The following is a 17,106-nucleotide window of genomic DNA, read 5'->3' as shown; positions in this document are numbered from 1 at the left end:
ACAGATGGGCCATGCCCCGTGGACAAACGGGCAGCACCCCATGGACAGATGCGCCATGCCCCGTGGACAGATGACCAGCGCCTCGTGGACAGCGACCTGTGGACAGATGAGCCGCGCCTCTTGGACAGATGGGCTGTGCCACGTAGACAGTTGGGCAGCACCTCATGGACAGAGCTATGTGGACAGATGACCAGCGCCTCGTGGAGAGATGGGCAGCGACCCATGGACAGATGGGCTGTGCCCCATAGACAGATGACCAGCGCCTCATGGACAGCGACCCGTGGACAGATGAGCAGCCGCGCTCTCATTATCCTTCGTGGCATTATCAGGATTCCTCAGTACAAACCGCGGCTCGTCCTCCGATACCCGACCCTGGGACTCCAATACCAGGAGAGGAGTGGACTCAGCGACCACATTTAGGCCTCTTTCACACGGTGGTTATTGTTACACTTCTTTACATAGAGAACACGTGCTGATGGCCGCCTCTTTCACATGACCTTCTATAGACGGACCGGACGCCATACTGCGAGGGGCAGCCCCCCATTATTAGTAACAAGATTACACCCAGGAATCCTGCACGGACGGAAAAATAATTAGAAAGTGGCCGACATCATAGTCTGCAGAGCTGGAATCTACCCCGACATCATGGCTGAAACTACCGCTCCCAGCATGCCTGGACACCCAGCCACTCTAGGGGCATGCTGGGAGCAGTAGTTTCAGCCATGATGTCGGGGTAGATTCCAGCTGTAGGTGCACAGCTGGAGAGCCGCAGGCCGGAGACTGCTGCCATACTGGGGACAGAAAGGGTCTTTTCCAACTAAAAGATTTCCACACTGCTCCCTCCCCCCACCCAGGGTCACACTGCTCCCCCCTCCATGGTCACACTGCTCCCCCCACCAGGGCCACACTGCCCCCCCGGCACCAGGGCCACAATGCCCCCCCTTCACCAGGGCCACACTACCCCCACCGGGGCCACACTGTTCCCCCGGCACCAGGTGTTAGAACCTTGCTGTTAGGTTTTTTTTCCTTTGCTGGTCACATGACCTTGTTGGCCTATTTAATCCTGCTCCGCCCTTCTGGCTTTGCTGGACTTCATTGTATATCTACTTTCTAGCTAGCCTGTGCTCTGTATCTAACTCTGTTAGTTTGCTTGGTCTACGGACCTCTATGTTCTATATATTTTGTTTGTTCGTCTGTCTGCTACTATTTCTGTTAGGAGGTGTCCCATTTTCCTCCCAGTCCTTAGTACTTGTAGGGATTCGTTCCCCACATCTATAGGTCTCCGTACAGACTAGCTTAGGACTTTAGCAGGTCTGATCACAGGATCAGGTTCCCTGTTACATCGTAGGGATTAAGCTGAGTTCTATCGTAGGGACAGATCTCCTCTCTTTCCTTAGCTCTGGTAGCAGAACATAACAGTAAGTCCAGCCAGCAAATTCTCTAAGGAAAGATTTTTCTGTTCCATCATGGTGTCGGTTCAGGATTTGGCTCATCGCCTGCAGGGACTCTCTCTGGAGGTGGCCGAGCTCCGTCAGCACGTGAGTAACTGTCCTGGAGCACATTTCTTGGAGCCTAAGGTATGTTTGCCGGATTTATTTTTTGGTGAACACCGAGAATTTTTTTCATTTAAAAATGCTTGCTTATTGTATTTTCGTTTGAGACCCAAGTCCTCTGGGGATGAATCCCAGCGCATAGGGTTCATAATGTCACTTTTGCGCAAAGAGCCTCAGGAGTGGGCCTTTTCTTTGCAACCTAGTGATACATGCTTCAGTTCAGTGGATAGTTTTTTTTCTGCTTTGGGACTATTATATGATGATCCTGATCGTGTCTCATCAGCTGAGACTGAGTTAAGACGTTTGAGACAGGGATCAGGTAATGTGGAAAAATATTGTACTCATTTCCGTCGTTGGTCTACTCAAACAGGGTGGAACGATTCTGCTCTGAAAAGTCTATTTCTTGCTGGGCTCAATGAAAGGGTTAAAGACCTGCTAATTGCTTATCCTACACCTGAAGATTTGCAACAGGCTATGCAATTAGCTATACGGGTGGATAGGAGACTGCGTGCAAGGGTTAATGAGAGCAAATCCTCTGCTATGTCAGTTTCTGGTTATGAGAATGTGTGTACTAACAGTGGTGAACCGATGGAGATTGGAGCGATGGCACCTCGCTCTCAAGAAAAAGATCGCAGATTTTCTGAAGGCTTGTGTTTCTATTGCGGAAAATCTGGTCATTTGATTAAAGGCTGTGTGCTTCGTATGAAGAAAGAAAAAAAAATGGTCAGTCATGCCCGTATTGCCTGTTTAAATTCCAAGGGTGTATTTTTAGCTGCTTCCACGATTGCTCAGGAAAAATTAATGGAATTTCGGGTGTTTGTTGATTGTGGGTCTACTCTGAATGTAATTGATGGGGGATTCGTGGAAAAACTCAATTTAAAACCCGAACCTTTATCATCCCCCATTGCTGTGGTTTCTGTGGATGGTTCCCCTTTGAAGAATATTACTCTCAAGGTCAGTGAATTTCCTCTCACTATTAATGGTGTTCACCATGAGAAATTGGATTTGGTAGTGTTGAATAACTTGCCTTCTCCAGTAATATTGGGATTGCCCTGGTTAAAATTTCACAATCCTGTACTGGATTGGTCTACCAGTGAAATTAAATCCTGGAGCCCTAAATGTTATGACAAGTGTTGTAACGGGCGTATTGCAGCTTTGGATAGGGGAGAATTGCCTGTTCCTATTCAGGATTTTTGGAGAGTTTTTTCTGAGAAGGAATCGCAGGTTTTGCCTCCCCATAGAGACTATGATTGTTCTATTGAATTTGTCCCTGGAGCGACTCTTCCTAAAAGTCGTTTATTTAATCTTACTATTCCTGAGAGGAAGGCTTTGGAGGAATACATACAGACAAGTTTGGCCGCCGGTCACATTAGGCCCTCTAAGTCTCCTGTGGCGGTTGGATTTTTTTTTGTAAAAAAAAAGGACGGCGGTTTACGTCCTTGTCTGGATTTTCGTGAGATTAACAAAATTACTGTACGCAATCCTTACCCACTGCCATTGATTCCTGATCTGTTTAACCAGTTAGTGGGGGCCAAGTGGTTCTCTAAAATTGACCTTAAGGGGGCATACAATTTGTTGCGCATGAAGGAGGGTGATGAATGGAAGACTGCTTTTAACACTCCTGTGGGTCATTTTGAGAATCTGGTTATGCCTTTTGGTCTTACTAATGCTCCTGCATTTTTTCAGAATCTGATTAATGACATCCTTAGACCTTTAATCGGCAAAAATGTGGTTGTGTATTTGGATGACATTTTGATTTATTCGCCGGATCTGGAGTCTCATTGGCGGAGCGTGCGTGAGGTATTACAGTTATTAATGGACATTTCGCTTTTTGCTAAGCTGGAGAAATGTGAGTTCGCTGTACAGAAAATTAGTTTTTTGGGCTACATTATCTCCAGCGAAGGTTTTGAGATGGATCCGGTTAAGGTTCAGGCTGTGCAGGAATGGCCTAGGCCTATTGGTTTGAAATCGATACAGAGGTTTTTGGGTTTCGCCAATTACTATAGAAAATTCATAAAAATTTTTTCTAGTATTGTCAAAGCTCTGACCGATCTCACCAGGAAAGGTGCTGATGCGGTTCAGTGGTCTTCTGAGGCCATTGAAGCTTTTGTGTATCTCAAGGAGAGGTTCACCTCTGCTCCCATCCTTATGCAGCCTGATGTTACTAGGCCGTTTTTGGTTGAGGTTGATGCTTCCTCTGTGGGGGTTGGCGCAGTATTGTCTCAGGATAACGGGGATGGATTACATCCCTGTGCCTTTTTTTCAAAAAAATTTTCGGAGACTGAACTGAATTACGATATTGGTAATCGGGAATTATTGGCTATTAAACTCGCATTTGAACACTGGCGTCACCTCTTGGAAGGTGCGGAATTTCCCGTTCAGGTTCTTACGGATCATAAAAATCTGATCTATCTTGATGCTGCCAAGCGCCTGAATGCCCGTCAGGCTAGGTGGGCACTGTTTTTCTCGCGGTTTAATTTCTCCGTTACTTACATCCCTGGTACTAAGAATGTTAAGGCGGATGCCTTCTCTCGCAGTTTTTCTCCCATAGTCGGTGCTGAGAAAGAGGAGAACATTTTACAAGAAGGTGTTGTGATTGCTGCTTTAGACTCCGTTTTGGAAAATTAGATTCTTAAAGCTCAGGAGAATGCCCCATCTAACACTCCTCATGGGAGGTTGTTTGTGCCTGGGACCTTTAGGAGAGATTTGTTTGTTGAGTGTCACGAATCTCGGTTGGCAGGTCATCCCGGAATCTCTGAGACCAAGAGACTGGTGGGTCGCAGTTTTTGGTGGCCTGGATGGCAGAAGGAAGTCATTAAGTGGGTGCGTCAATGTACTATATGTGCTAGATCTAAGTCCTCACATACTCCTGCTGCGGGGTTGCTTTGTCCTTTGGAGGTCCCCAGTGCTCCTTGGACACATTTGGCTATGGACTTTATAACTGACCTTCCCTCCTCTGAGGGTTTTACTGTCATCTGGGTGGTCGTGGACCGTTTTAGCAAGATGTGTCACTTGGTTCCCTTCATCAAACTGCCCTGCGCTAAAACTCTCGCTAAGGCCTTTGTCAAGGAAATTGTCAGACTTCATGGCGTTCCTACTGACATTGTTTCTGATAGGGGTCCTCAGTTCGTGGCTCGTTTTTGGCGTGCCTTTTGTGACAGGTTGGGAGTTCATTTGTCGTTCTCGTCCGGATATCATCCTGAGTCTAATGGCCAGACAGAAAGGAAGAACCAGGATGTTGAGCAGTTCTTGCGTTGTTTTGTGGCAGACAATCAAGAGGGGTGGTCTGAGTTTCTGCCACTTGCTGAATTTGCTCTGAACAATCATACATCTTCTTCTGCTGGTTGTTCGCCTTTTTTTTGTTGTTCTGGGAGACATCCGTCGTTTGGGTCGTTCTCCAAGTTGGGATCTGCCGTGCCTGAGGAGGAGAATTTTTCCGGTGATTTGGAGAGAGTTTGGACGGATGTGCGTGGTAATCTTCAGGAGGCCAACAGAAAATCTAAAGACTACTTTGATAGGAAACGACAGGAGGTTTTGTTCGCTGTTGGTGACATGGTTTGGTTGTCCTCTAGGAATCTGCGGTTGAGGATTCCTTCTAAGAAATTGGGTCCCAAGTTTGTAGGGCCCTTTAAGGTGCTTCAGGTTGTCAACCAATCTGCTGTTAGGTTGGAGGTTCCTACCTCCTGGAGAATTAATCCGGTATTTCATGTCTCTCTGTTGAAAAAAGCTGTTGTGTCGGATGGTGACGCCTCTGCCTCTGTTCCTCCGGTGGTGGAGGACGGGGAATATGAAATTTCTCGCATCCTTAACTCTAGACGGTATAGAGGTAGTTTGCAGTATCTTGTGGCCTGGAAAGGTTTCGGACCCGAGGATAACTCTTGGGTGAGGTCAGATGATGTTTCCGCGTCCAGACTTATCAGAGCGTTTCACAGGAGATTTCCTGATAAGCCTGGTCCTAGGGGATCCGGAGGATCCTCTTAGAAGGGGGGGTACTGTTAGAACCTTGCTCTTAGGTTTTTTTTCCTTTGCTGGTCACATGACCTTGTTGGCCTATTTAATCCTGCTCCGCCCTTCTGGCTTTGCTGGACTTCATTGTATATCTACTTTCTAGCTAGCCTGTGCTCTGTATCTAACTCTGTTAGTTTGCTTGGTCTACGGACCTCTATGTTCTATATATTTTGTTTGTTCGTCTGTCTACTACTATTTCTGTTAGGAGGTGTCCCATATTCCTCCCAGTCCTTAGTACTTGTAGGGATTCCTTCCCCACATCTATAGGTCTCCGTACAGACTAGCTTAGGACTTTAGCAGGTCTGATCGCAGGATCAGGTCCCCTGTTACATCGTAGGGATTAAGCTGAGTTCTATCGTAGGGACAGATCTCCTCTCTTTCCTTAGCTCTGGTAGCAGAACATAACACCAGGGCCACAATGCCCCCCCTTCACCAGGGCCACACTACCCCCCCCCCCCGGCACCAGGGCCACACTGCCCCCCTGGCACCAGGGCCACAATGCCCCCCCTTCACCAGGGCCACACTACCCCCACCGGGGCCACACTGTTCACCCGGCACCAGGGCCACAATACCCCCCCTTCACCAGGGCCACACTGCCCTCCCTTCACCAGGGCCACACTACCCCCCCTTCACCAGGGCCACAATACCCCCCCTTCACCAGGGCCACAATGCCCCCCCTTCACCAGGGCCACACTACCCCCACCGGGGCCACACTGTTCCCCCGGCACCAGGGCCACAATACCCCCCCTTCACCAGGGCCACACTACCCCCACCGGGGCCACACTGCCCCCCCGGCACCAGGGCCACACTGCCCCCCCCCCCCCCCCCCCCCCGCCAAAGGGCCCTGCTCATTCCTATGTGGTATACTGAGACACAGCAGTGCTCCCTCTGGGGGTCACCACCCGCCATAGAGAACCTCGGCTCTAGCACATCCCCCTCCTCCCTCTCACAGCGCAAAGTCATTGAGAAAAGTGAAGTATGACTGACACAGTTCTCATAACTTTTCTACTAATAAATCATCATCCAATTGCCAAATTACTCAAAACTTTATTGAAAAAGTTCAAACAGACAAATTTGACAACAATAAACCGGTTATAAATGCGACTGGAAGTGACGGGAGATAAAACTCTGTTCCCTTAACTCTAAATAAACAAAATAGACAATAGTAATTCTAAAAACTGCTGGAAAACGTCTCAAAACAACCGTCAGCTGACGCGGTGGGCGAAGCCTGAAGTGACATCAAACCATCCACTCCAAGATCAGCTCGGTCCGCCAGGACGCATGCCATGTTCTCCAACAGAGCGGTGAGTAAACGTTCACACAGACACGGCACACCAGAAACGCCACGTCCTACAAGGATTTCTATAATGGCTGTATGAGAACTCCGCACACTGGAGAGCTGAACGTACCACAGTCCTGGGGGCTATGGCCACCACACGAACCATGGATCTGAGGACTGTGGCCACCACACGAACCATGGATCTGAGGACTGTGGCCACCACACGAACCATGGATCTGAGGACTGTGGCCACCACACGAACCATGGATCTGAGGACTGTGGCCACCACACGAACCATGGATCTATGGACTGTGGCCACCACACGAACCATGGATCTGAGGACTGTGGCCACCACACGAACCATGGATCTGAGGACTGTGGCCAGCACACGAACCATGGATCTGAGGACTGTGGCCACCACACGAACCATGGATCTGAGGACTGTGGCCACCACACGAACCATGGATCTACGGACTGTGGCCACCACACGAACCATGGATCCGAGGACTGTGGCCACCACACGAACCATGGATCCGAGGACTGTGGCCACCACACGAACCATGGATCTACGGACTGTGGCCACCACACGAACCATGGACCTACGGACTGTGGCCACCACACGAACCATGGATCTGAGGACTGTGGCTACCACACGAACCATGGATCTGAGGACTGTGGCCACCACACGAACCATGGATCTGAGGACTGTGGCCACTACACGAACCATGGATCTGAGGACTGTGGCCACCACACAAACCATGGATCTGAGGGCTATGGCCACCGCACGAACCATGGATCTGAGGGCTATGGCCACCGCACGAACCATGGATCTGAGGACTGTGGCCACCACACGAACCATGGCTCTGAGGACTGTGGCCACCACACGTACCATGGATCTACGGACTGTGGCCACCACACGAACCATGGATCTGAGGACTGTGGCCACCACACAAATCATGGATCTGAGGACTGTGGCTGCTGCACGAACCATGGACCTGAGGGCTATGGTCACCGCTCGAGTTACAGTCCCAGGGGCTATGACTGATCAACAATGGAGTTGGCAGCAGCTCAGGTTTGCCCATCCCCAGCACAGGCTCCCAGCAGACAAGAGAGACCGTTATTGGAGAGAAGGAAGTACAAAGAATGGCAAGAGCCTCCTGTCCTCAGATCTGGCAGAAGGGAGCGCAGTACATGGCGCATTGTGTGTGGTGCCTTGTGCATGGCGTGTTGTACATGGTGTGTTGTGCATGGTGCATTGTGCATGGTGTATTGTACATGGTGCGTTGTACATGGCGTGTTGTGTGTTGTACATGGTGTGTTGTACATGGTGTGTTGTACATGGTGTGTTGTACATGGTGTATTGTGCATGGTATATTGTGCATTGCCCGTTTTGTATGGTGTATTGTACATGGTACATGGTGCATTGTACATGGTGTATTGTACATGGTGCGTTGTACATGGTGCGTGGTGTGTTGCCCATGGTGTGTTGCCCATGGTGTGTTGCCCATGGTGTGTTGCACATGGTGCGTTGCGCGTGGTGTGTTGTCCATGGTGTGTTGCACATGGTGCGTTGTGCGTGGTGTGTTGTCCATGACGTGTTGTACATGGTGCGTTGTGTGTTGTGCGTGGTGTGTTGTCCATGGTGTGTTGTGTGTTGTGCATGGGGTGTTGCACATGGTGTGTTGCCCATGGTGTGTTGCACATGGTGCGTTGCGCGTGGTGTGTTGTCCATGGTGTGTTGCACATGGTGCGTTGTGCGTGGTGTGTTGTCCATGACGTGTTGTACATGGTGCGTTGTGTGTTGTGCGTGGTGTGTTGTCCATGGTGTGTTGTGTGTTGTGCATGGGGTGTTGCACATGGTGTGTTGCACATGGTGTGTTGCGCATGGTGTGTTGTGCATGGTGTGTTGTACATGGTGTGTTGTACATGGTGTATTGTGCATGGTATATTGTGCATTGCCCGTTTTGTATGGTGTATTGTACATGGTACATGGTGCATTGTACATGGTGTATTGTACATGGTGCGTTGCACATGGTGTGTTGCCCATGGTGTGTTGCCCATGGTGTGTTGCACATGGTGTGTTGCCCATGGTGTGTTGCCCATGGTGTGTTGCCCATGGTGTGTTGCCCATGGTGTGTTGCACATGGTGCGTTGCGCGTGGTGTGTTGTCCATGGTGTGTTGCACATGGTGCGTTGTGCGTGGTGTGTTGTCCATGACGTGTTGTACATGGTGCGTTGTGTGTTGTGCGTGGCGTGTTGTCCATGGTGTGTTGTGTGTTGTGCATGGGGTGTTGCACATGGTGTGTTGCACATGGTGTGTTGCGCATGGTGTGTTGTGCATGGTGTGTTGTCCATGGTGTGTTGCACATGGTGTGTTGTGTGTTGCACATGGTGCGTTGTGTGTTGTGCATGGGGTGTTGCACATGGTGTGTTGCACATGGTGCGTTGTGTGTTGTCCATGGTGTGTTGTACATGGGGTGTTGCACATGGTGTGTTGCACATGGTGTGTTGTGTGTTGTGCATGGGGTGTTGCACATGGTGCGTTGAGTGTTGTGCATGGTGTGTTGCACATGGTGCTTTGTCCATGGCGTGTTATACATGGTGCGTTGTGTGTTGTGCATGGTGTGTTGTCCATGGTGTGTTGCACATGGTGTGTTGCACATGGTGTGTTGTGCATGGGGTGTTGCACATGGTGTGTTGTGTGTTGTGCATGGGGTGTTGCACATGGTGCGTTCAGTGTTGTGCATGGTGTGTTGCACATGGTGCTTTGTCCATGGCGTGTTGTACATGGTGCGTTGTGTGTTGTGCATGGTGTGTTGTCCATGGTGTGTTGCACATGGTGTGTTGCCCATGGTGTATTGTGCTGCTGGCTTCTCCTGGGGTGGCGGCTTCTGTAGGAAGACTCTAGAGGTCACTGCATCTTCTGCGCTGCCGCCTCGTGCCTCCTCCTCTCTTGCAGGAAGCTCCTCAGCTTCACACTGGGAAATAAGACTGGTGGCTCCTGTGACGTGGCCAGACCGGCTTCCTGTAGCCATGGCATCTTCAGACAGTCAGAGGCAGATGGTCGCCCCCTGGAGTTGGCAAAGCAGAAGAAAACCATGATGTTACTGTGAGTACTGATGAAACTAGCGAACAGTGAGGGAGGTAACGTGTGACACTGAGCGAGGCCACAATAGATCGCCCTATAAGCAGCACAATAATAGTGAGGCTCAGCAAAGAAGAGGTCGCCAACACTGGCGGACATTGCAGCTGAAAAACTCCTGCCTTTCTAGAAGTGGTTCCTTACCCATCAGTTCTGATGGAGCAGTGGGCTCTCCAGCTTCCACTCAGTTCTCGGGAGTTGTGCCGCTCAGCCTCTCGGCTCGGCCTCTCTGCGCGGCCTCCGCTTATACAAAGCAGTCTGTGAGCACCAATAAAGGGTTAAGCCGAATGGGTCAGGTGCAGGATGTCCTGGCAGGTTGCAGGAGACGTGGCGGCTCCAGCCTCGCTCACCTCCGATGTGGAATTGGGTGGCACAGAAATGAGCCTTCATGGTTTGTTCTGGGACCAGAGGATGACTTTCCTCCACACGACACCACAGACGCGCCTCGCACCTTCCTGGAATTTTGTTAAGGATTTTACGATACAAATTTCTATTCTCAGACACTTGTAGTGTTCACAGCGCCCGACAGAAATGCAATTCTTTTATTCTTCGCTGTTCTCCTAGGACGTGTCGGGTCCAGAGGAGAGATAAGTCCGGATTATTCTTACATCTTCAGCGACCCCCATAAGAAGGCTGCCGGATAGTGAGGAATATAACAGGTGCTGCGGTTGTCATCGGTGTCACCTCACTGGTGAACCATCTGTATGAGATCGGCCGATAGTGAAGGATTATGTCCAAGAACATCTGCAGTGATGAGTCTGTCCCTTCTATAGGGAATTGTGACGGATCAACCCCGTACTCCAAGATTTTGCCACACGGAGGGTTGTCGTAGCGCCTATGCAGCTAATGGGACATAATGTTATAAAGTGGGCTGAATGTTGTGGATCGCATATTATTGGACATTCTGTGATGTGACCTAAGCACTCCTGGCCCCCACCTTCCTGTGCTCACTTAGCAGTGGCAAACAGACAATGTGCTGATTAATGGGTTGTTGCATAACTGCTGTCTGGGAGCCTACTGGGGGTATTATCTGGTGAGAACAATGGGTGATAAAAATAGCCTGTGTGATTCTCTATAAAACCTGCTTGTGAGAATAAAAGTTAAGGTCATCTTGGAGACACTGTGCGATAGTCATATTTTATATATCCCAGTGTAAGAAAAGCCTTTCCATGTCAGGGGCCTGCAGAAGAAGAGTGGACATCTGCGGATGGGGTAACTAGCTCCTGTCACAGGAATGTCTTACCGTTGGTGTGTGCAGCTCCGCAGCCCATAGTGACCACCAGCTCCTGATCACGTTCACTCCTCAGCTGAGGAAAAAGCTGAGAAAGTGAAGTCCATCAGGTTGGGGAATATCAAGTGTCCACATCTACGGAGCCTAGAGGCTTCTGGTGAAGAGTTGGAAGGTCCCATGCAAGTTAGGTGTCCGACTCATGCATTAAAACCTCACGTCTGACACCAGAGAGGCAAACGCTCATCTGAGCTGCAAACTGATCTGATCTTCTTCAGTTCTGAATATCAGCCCGTCTAACTACACCACAGATTTCTCAGCACCGCTCCTTTACATAAGGACAACCATGAAGACTCGACTCTACAATATCTAGAAATGAAGGTCTGAGAAGACGTCCCCACCCCAGACCTCTGAGCCTTCAGTGAATGGATGATAAATATCAATATCAGATTCAGAATGGAGACAGATCCGTCATTTCATGACCTCTCTAGAGTTCTGGGAAGTCTACCTTCACATTCCCATTATCTTGCTTCACACAAAACCTCTAAGAATAGCTGTGTAGATCGTGTTGAGCATCTGTGGGGGACACGCGCGCCATAAGGACCAAAGAACGGCAGCTGCCCACATGGACCCTCTGCTGCCAAGTGGGAGGAATGGAGGAAAACATCTCATGGTGGTTTGTGCTAAAGCCTAAGAACATATTTCTTCTCGATGGAATGACACCAACTTTTCCCAAATTCTTATCAAAGTACAGGAGTAGATTATCACAAATGGAAAAGGAGGTCTTCAGAGCAAGCGTCTAGAGGCTAATGTCCAAGTATGACACCACAGATCTTCCCCTGAAGCAGCAAAGTGTGACAGATCACCGCCTGGAGGAATGACCTGCAGATGGTGGCACACTGAACCCATCGGTCTCCATATTCTAGGCTCCTTCAGTATTGTTCCCGAGAAGGTCCAGCAACCCCAGAAGGACGGATGGATTTTTAAGCGGTTTCTTTTGTTGTATGATGAGGACAATCTCTTGGAGCTTAGGCCCGGCCCTTATTGTGGAAGTTCAGGCGGGCATACATGTTCCTGTCTGCTGTTAGGTAAGAATCCCCACCATGCCGGCTACGAGGACATGCTTCTGCCAATCATTCAGATGAATTGAGGGTGATACTGAAGTCTCCACCATGTCAATGTCTTGGCGCACTAAACTGCCAGGACCTGAAGAGATTGAAGCTCACAGCCTGGAGGTTGGCGAGTCCCTACTATAATCTCCCAGGCTATCTATGGCGTCATGAAGACCTGGTCACCTTGCAGCTCTGACTTCACCAAGAAGAATTACACAACAGACTGATTTTCCACTAAATGGGTAAATAAATTCAACCTGGAGATGAATGAATCCAACAACCTGAAATTTTTCTCGCCCTTTGGACAAATCCTCATGGAAGGAGTCCTTCATGAGAGGTGCCCTACCTTCCTCTGACCTGGGGTGAAATAGGTCCTGCTTCAGTCCCCAATCATCCAGTTTCCAGGTGTGGTGTAGTTGCCGCCAGTCGTCCCCTTCTGTACTATCTCCGCTCTGTTGTCCGTCCTGTGCCTTCCACTCGTCAGGACTCTGATCTCAGATCTTTCCTGTTGTCTCAAGATCAATTTAGGTAGATATCAAATAGGTTGAAGAAAAGCTGAAGGTTCAGCAAGAAAGCCCTGGATTACAGTGGCCAGTGAGGGCAACTCTCGGGCGCTTGGCTCTGACTCCCATCAGATGGGAGGACGACATCTATGGGACTAATCACTGATCCCTCATTATTGTGCTGCTGCTAGGACGAGTCCTTCACGGATAATATCATTATGTCCATTGGGTGAATGAGGGAGGGGAGGGTTAGACTCGTACCAGGGATTTGCCCATAACGTGCTCTGCAGGAAGCGGACGGCTCCTCCCGACAACCCGGCGTAACAGCGACCAAATCTGACCAGCCCCTTCTTTATCTCCGGCTCCAGCCCCGTCTCAGAGCAGAAGGGACTATCCGCACTCAACCTGCAAGAAAGGATCCTGCGTGACCACAAGATGGTCCCTTATTACCAGAGCAGAAGGGACTATCCGCACTCAACCTGCAAGAAAGGATCCTGTGTAATCAGACGATGGTCCCTTATTACCAGAGCAAAAGGGACTATCCACACTCAACCTGCAAGAAAGGATCCTGTGTAATCAGACGATGGTCCTTTATTACCAGAGCAGAAGGGACTATCCGCACTCAGCCTGCAAGAAAGGATCCTGTGTAATCAGACGATGGTCCCTTATTACCAGAGCAGAAGGGACTATCCGCACTCAACCTGCAAGAAAGGATCCTGTGTGATCAGACAATGGTCCCTTATTACCAGAGCAGAAGGGACTATCCGCACTCAACCTGCAAGAAAGGATCCTGTGTAATCAGACGATGGTCCCTTATTACCAGAGCAAAAGGGACTATCCACACTCAACCTGCAAGAAAGGATCCTGTGTAATCAGACGATGGTCCCTTATTACCAGAGCAGAAGGGACTATCCGCACTCAGCCTGCAAGAAAGGATCCTGTGTAATCAGACGATGGTCCCTTATTACCAGAGCAGAAGGGACTATCCGCACTCAACCTGCAAGAAAGGATCCTGTGTGATCAGACGATGGTCCCTTATTACCAGAGCAGAAGGGACTATCCACACTCAACCTGCAAGAAAGGATCCTGTGTAATCAGACGATGGTCCCTTATTACCAGAGCAAAAGGGACTATCCACACTCAACCTGCAAGAAAGGATCCTGTGTAATCAGACGATGGTCCCTTATTACCAGAGCAGAAGGGACTATCCGCACTCAGCCTGCAAGAAAGGATCCTGTGTAATCAAGACGATGGTCCCTTATTACCAGAGCAGAAGGGACTATCCGCACTCAACCTGCAAGAAAGGATCCTGTGTAATCAGACGATGGTCCCTTATTACCAGAGCAGAAGGGACTATCCACACTCAACCTGCAAGAAAGGATCCTGTGTAATCAGACGATGGTCCCTTATTACCAGAGCAGAAGGGACTATCCACACTCAACCTGCAAGAAAGGATCCTGTGTAATCAGACGATGGTCCCTTATTACCAGAGCAGAAGGGACTATCCGCACTCAGCCTGCAAGAAAGGATCCTGTGTAATCAGACGATGGTCCCTTATTACCAGAGCAGAAGGGACTATCTGCACTCAACCTGCAAGAAAGGATCCTGCGTGACCACAAGATGGTCCCTTATTACCAGAGCAAAAGGGACTATCCGCACTCAACCTGCAAGAAAGGATCCTGTGTGATCAGACGATGGTCCCTTATTACCAGAGCAGAAGGAACTATCCGCACTCAACCTGCAAGAAAGGATCCTGTGTGATCAGACGATGGTCCCTTATTACCAGAGCAGAAGGGACTATCCGCACTCAGCCTGCAAGAAAGTATCCTGTGTAATCAGACGATGGTCCCTTATTACCAGAGCAGAAGGGACTATCCGCACTCAACCTGCAAGAAAGGATCCTGTGTAATCAGACGATGGTCCCTTATTACCAGAGCAGAAGGGACTATCCGCACTCAACCTGCAAGAAAGGATCCTGTGTAATCAGACGATGGTCCCTTATTACCAGAGCAGTAGGGACTATCCGCACTCAACCTGCAAGAAAGGATCCTGTGTAATCAGACGATGGTCCCTTATTACCAGAGCAGAAGGGACTATCCGCACTCAACCTGCAAGAAAGGATCCTGTGTAATCAGACGATGGTCCCTTATTACCAGAGCAGAAGGGACTATCCGCACTCAACCTGCAAGAAAGGATCCTGTGTAATCAGACGATGGTCCCTTATTACCAGAGCAGAAGGGACTATCCGCACTCAACCTGCAAGAAAGGATCCTGTGTAATCAGACGATGGTCCCTTATTACCAGAGCAGAAGGGACTATCCGCACTCAACCTGCAAGAAAGGATCCTGTGTAATCAGACGATGGTCCCTTATTACCAGAGCAGAAGGGACTATCCGCTCTCAACCTGCAAGAAAGGATCCTGTGTAATCAGACGATGGTCCCTTATTACCAGAGCAGAAGGGACTATCCGCACTCAACCTGCAAGAAAGGATCCTGTGTAATCAGACGATGGTCCCTTATTACCAAAGCAGAAGGGACTATCCGCACTCAGCCTGCAAGAAAGGATCCTGTGTAATCAGACGATGGTCCCTTATTACCAGACACATCAGTAGGAATGCTGTATACACCGAGCATCTCACATCAGACTCCAGACACATGGATATACATAGGAACTATGCAGACAGGGTAACGTGCTGCAGTCACCTCCAGAGGTGCACTCACTATTCTGCTGTTACATCGTAACTTATCCTCCAGTCACCTCCAGAGCTGCAGTCACTATTCTGCTGTTACATCGTGTCTCATCCTCCAGTCACTTCCAGAGCTGCAGTCACTATTCTGCTGTTACATCATGTCTTATCCTCCACTCACCTCCAGAGCTGCAGTCACTATTCTGCTGTTACATCGTGTCTTATCCTCCAGTCACCTCCAGAGCTGCAGTCACTATTCTACTGTTACATCATGTCTTATCCTCCAGTCACCTCCAGAGCTGCAGTCACTATTCTGCTGTTACATCGTGTCTTATCGTCCAGTCACCTCCAGAGCTGCAGTCACTATTCTGCTGTTACATCGTGTCTTATCCTCCAGTCACCTCCAGAGCTGCAGTCACTATTCTGCTGTTACATCGTGTCTTATTCTCCAGTCACCTCCAGAGCTGCAGCCACTATTCTGCTGTTACATCAGGTCTTATGCTCCAGTCACCTCCAGAGCTGAAGTGACTATTCTCCTGTTACATCGTGTTTTATCCTCCAGTCACCTCCAGAGCTGCAGTCACTATTCTGTTGTTACATCGTGTCTCATCCTCCAGTCACCTCCAGAGCTGCAGTCACTTCTGCTGTTACATTGTGTCTTATCCTCCAGTCACCTCCAGAGCTGCAGTCACTATTCTGCTGTTACATCGTGTCTTATCCTCCAGTCACCTCCAGAGCTGCAGTCACTATTCTGCTGTTAAATCGTGTCTTATCCTCCAGTCACCTCCAGAGCTGCAGTCACTATTCTGCTGTTACATCGTGTCTTATCCTCCAATCACCTCCAGAGCTGCAGTCACTATTCTGCTGTTACATCGTGTCTTATCCTCCAGTCACCTCCAGAGCTGCAGTCACTATTCTGCTGTTACATCGTGTCTTATCCTCCAGTCACCTCCAGAGCTGCAGTCACTATTCTGCTGTTACATCGTGTCTTATCGTCCAGTCACCTCCAGAGCTGCAGTCACTATTCTGCTGTTACATCGTGTCTTATCCTCCAGTCACCTCCAGAGCTGCAGTCACTATTCTGCTGTTACATCGTGTCTTATCCTCCAGTCACCTCCAGAGCTGCAGTCACTATTCTGCTGTTACATCGTGTCTTGTCCTCCAGTCACCTCCAGAGCTGCAGTGACTATTCTCCTGTTACATCATGTTTTATCCTCCAGTCACCTCCAGAGCTGCAGTCACTATTCTGCTGTTACATCGTGTCTCATCCTCCAGTCACCTCCAGAGCTGCAGTCACTATTCTGCTGTTTCATCACGTCTTATCCTCCAGTCACCTCCAGAGCTGCAGTCACTATTCTGCTGTTACATCGTGTGTTATCCTCCAGTCACCTCCAGAGCTGCAGTCACTATTCTGCTGTTACATTGTGTCTTATCCTCCAGTCACCTCCAGAGCTGCAGTCACTTCTGCTGTTACATCGTGTCTTATCCTCCAGTCACCTCCAGAGCTGCAGTCACTATTCTGCTGTTACATCGTGTCTTATCCTCCAGTCACCTCCAGAGCTGCAGTCATTATTCTGCTGTTACATCGTGTCTT

General features: G+C 49.4%; 1 protein-coding gene across 1 annotated transcript in view; it reads right to left on the bottom strand.

Annotated features, from left to right (window-relative positions):
* Nucleotides 1-6,588: 6,588 nt before the first annotated feature.
* Nucleotides 6,589-17,106, bottom strand: part of LOC141264608 (obscurin-like) — an 870,641-nt gene continuing 860,123 nt past the window's right edge. Inside the window, exons 46-47 of the mRNA XM_073676886.1 lie at nt 13,087-13,230; nt 6,589-9,911 (exon numbers count right to left, since the gene is read on the bottom strand). Coding sequence (XP_073532987.1) covers nt 9,752-9,911; nt 13,087-13,230 — 304 coding nt within the window. The 3' untranslated portion in view covers nt 6,589-9,751. The remainder of the gene's footprint in view (nt 9,912-13,086; nt 13,231-17,106) is intronic.

The sequence above is a fragment of the Phyllobates terribilis genome, unplaced genomic scaffold, assembly GCF_046119375.1.
Source record: "Phyllobates terribilis strain yellow unplaced genomic scaffold, ASM4611937v1 Scaffold_4__5_contigs__length_816908805, whole genome shotgun sequence".
Lineage (NCBI taxonomy): Eukaryota > Metazoa > Chordata > Amphibia > Anura > Dendrobatidae > Phyllobates > Phyllobates terribilis.
Note: the sequence above shows the minus strand (reverse complement) of the source record. Positions and strands in the feature narration are given on the sequence as shown.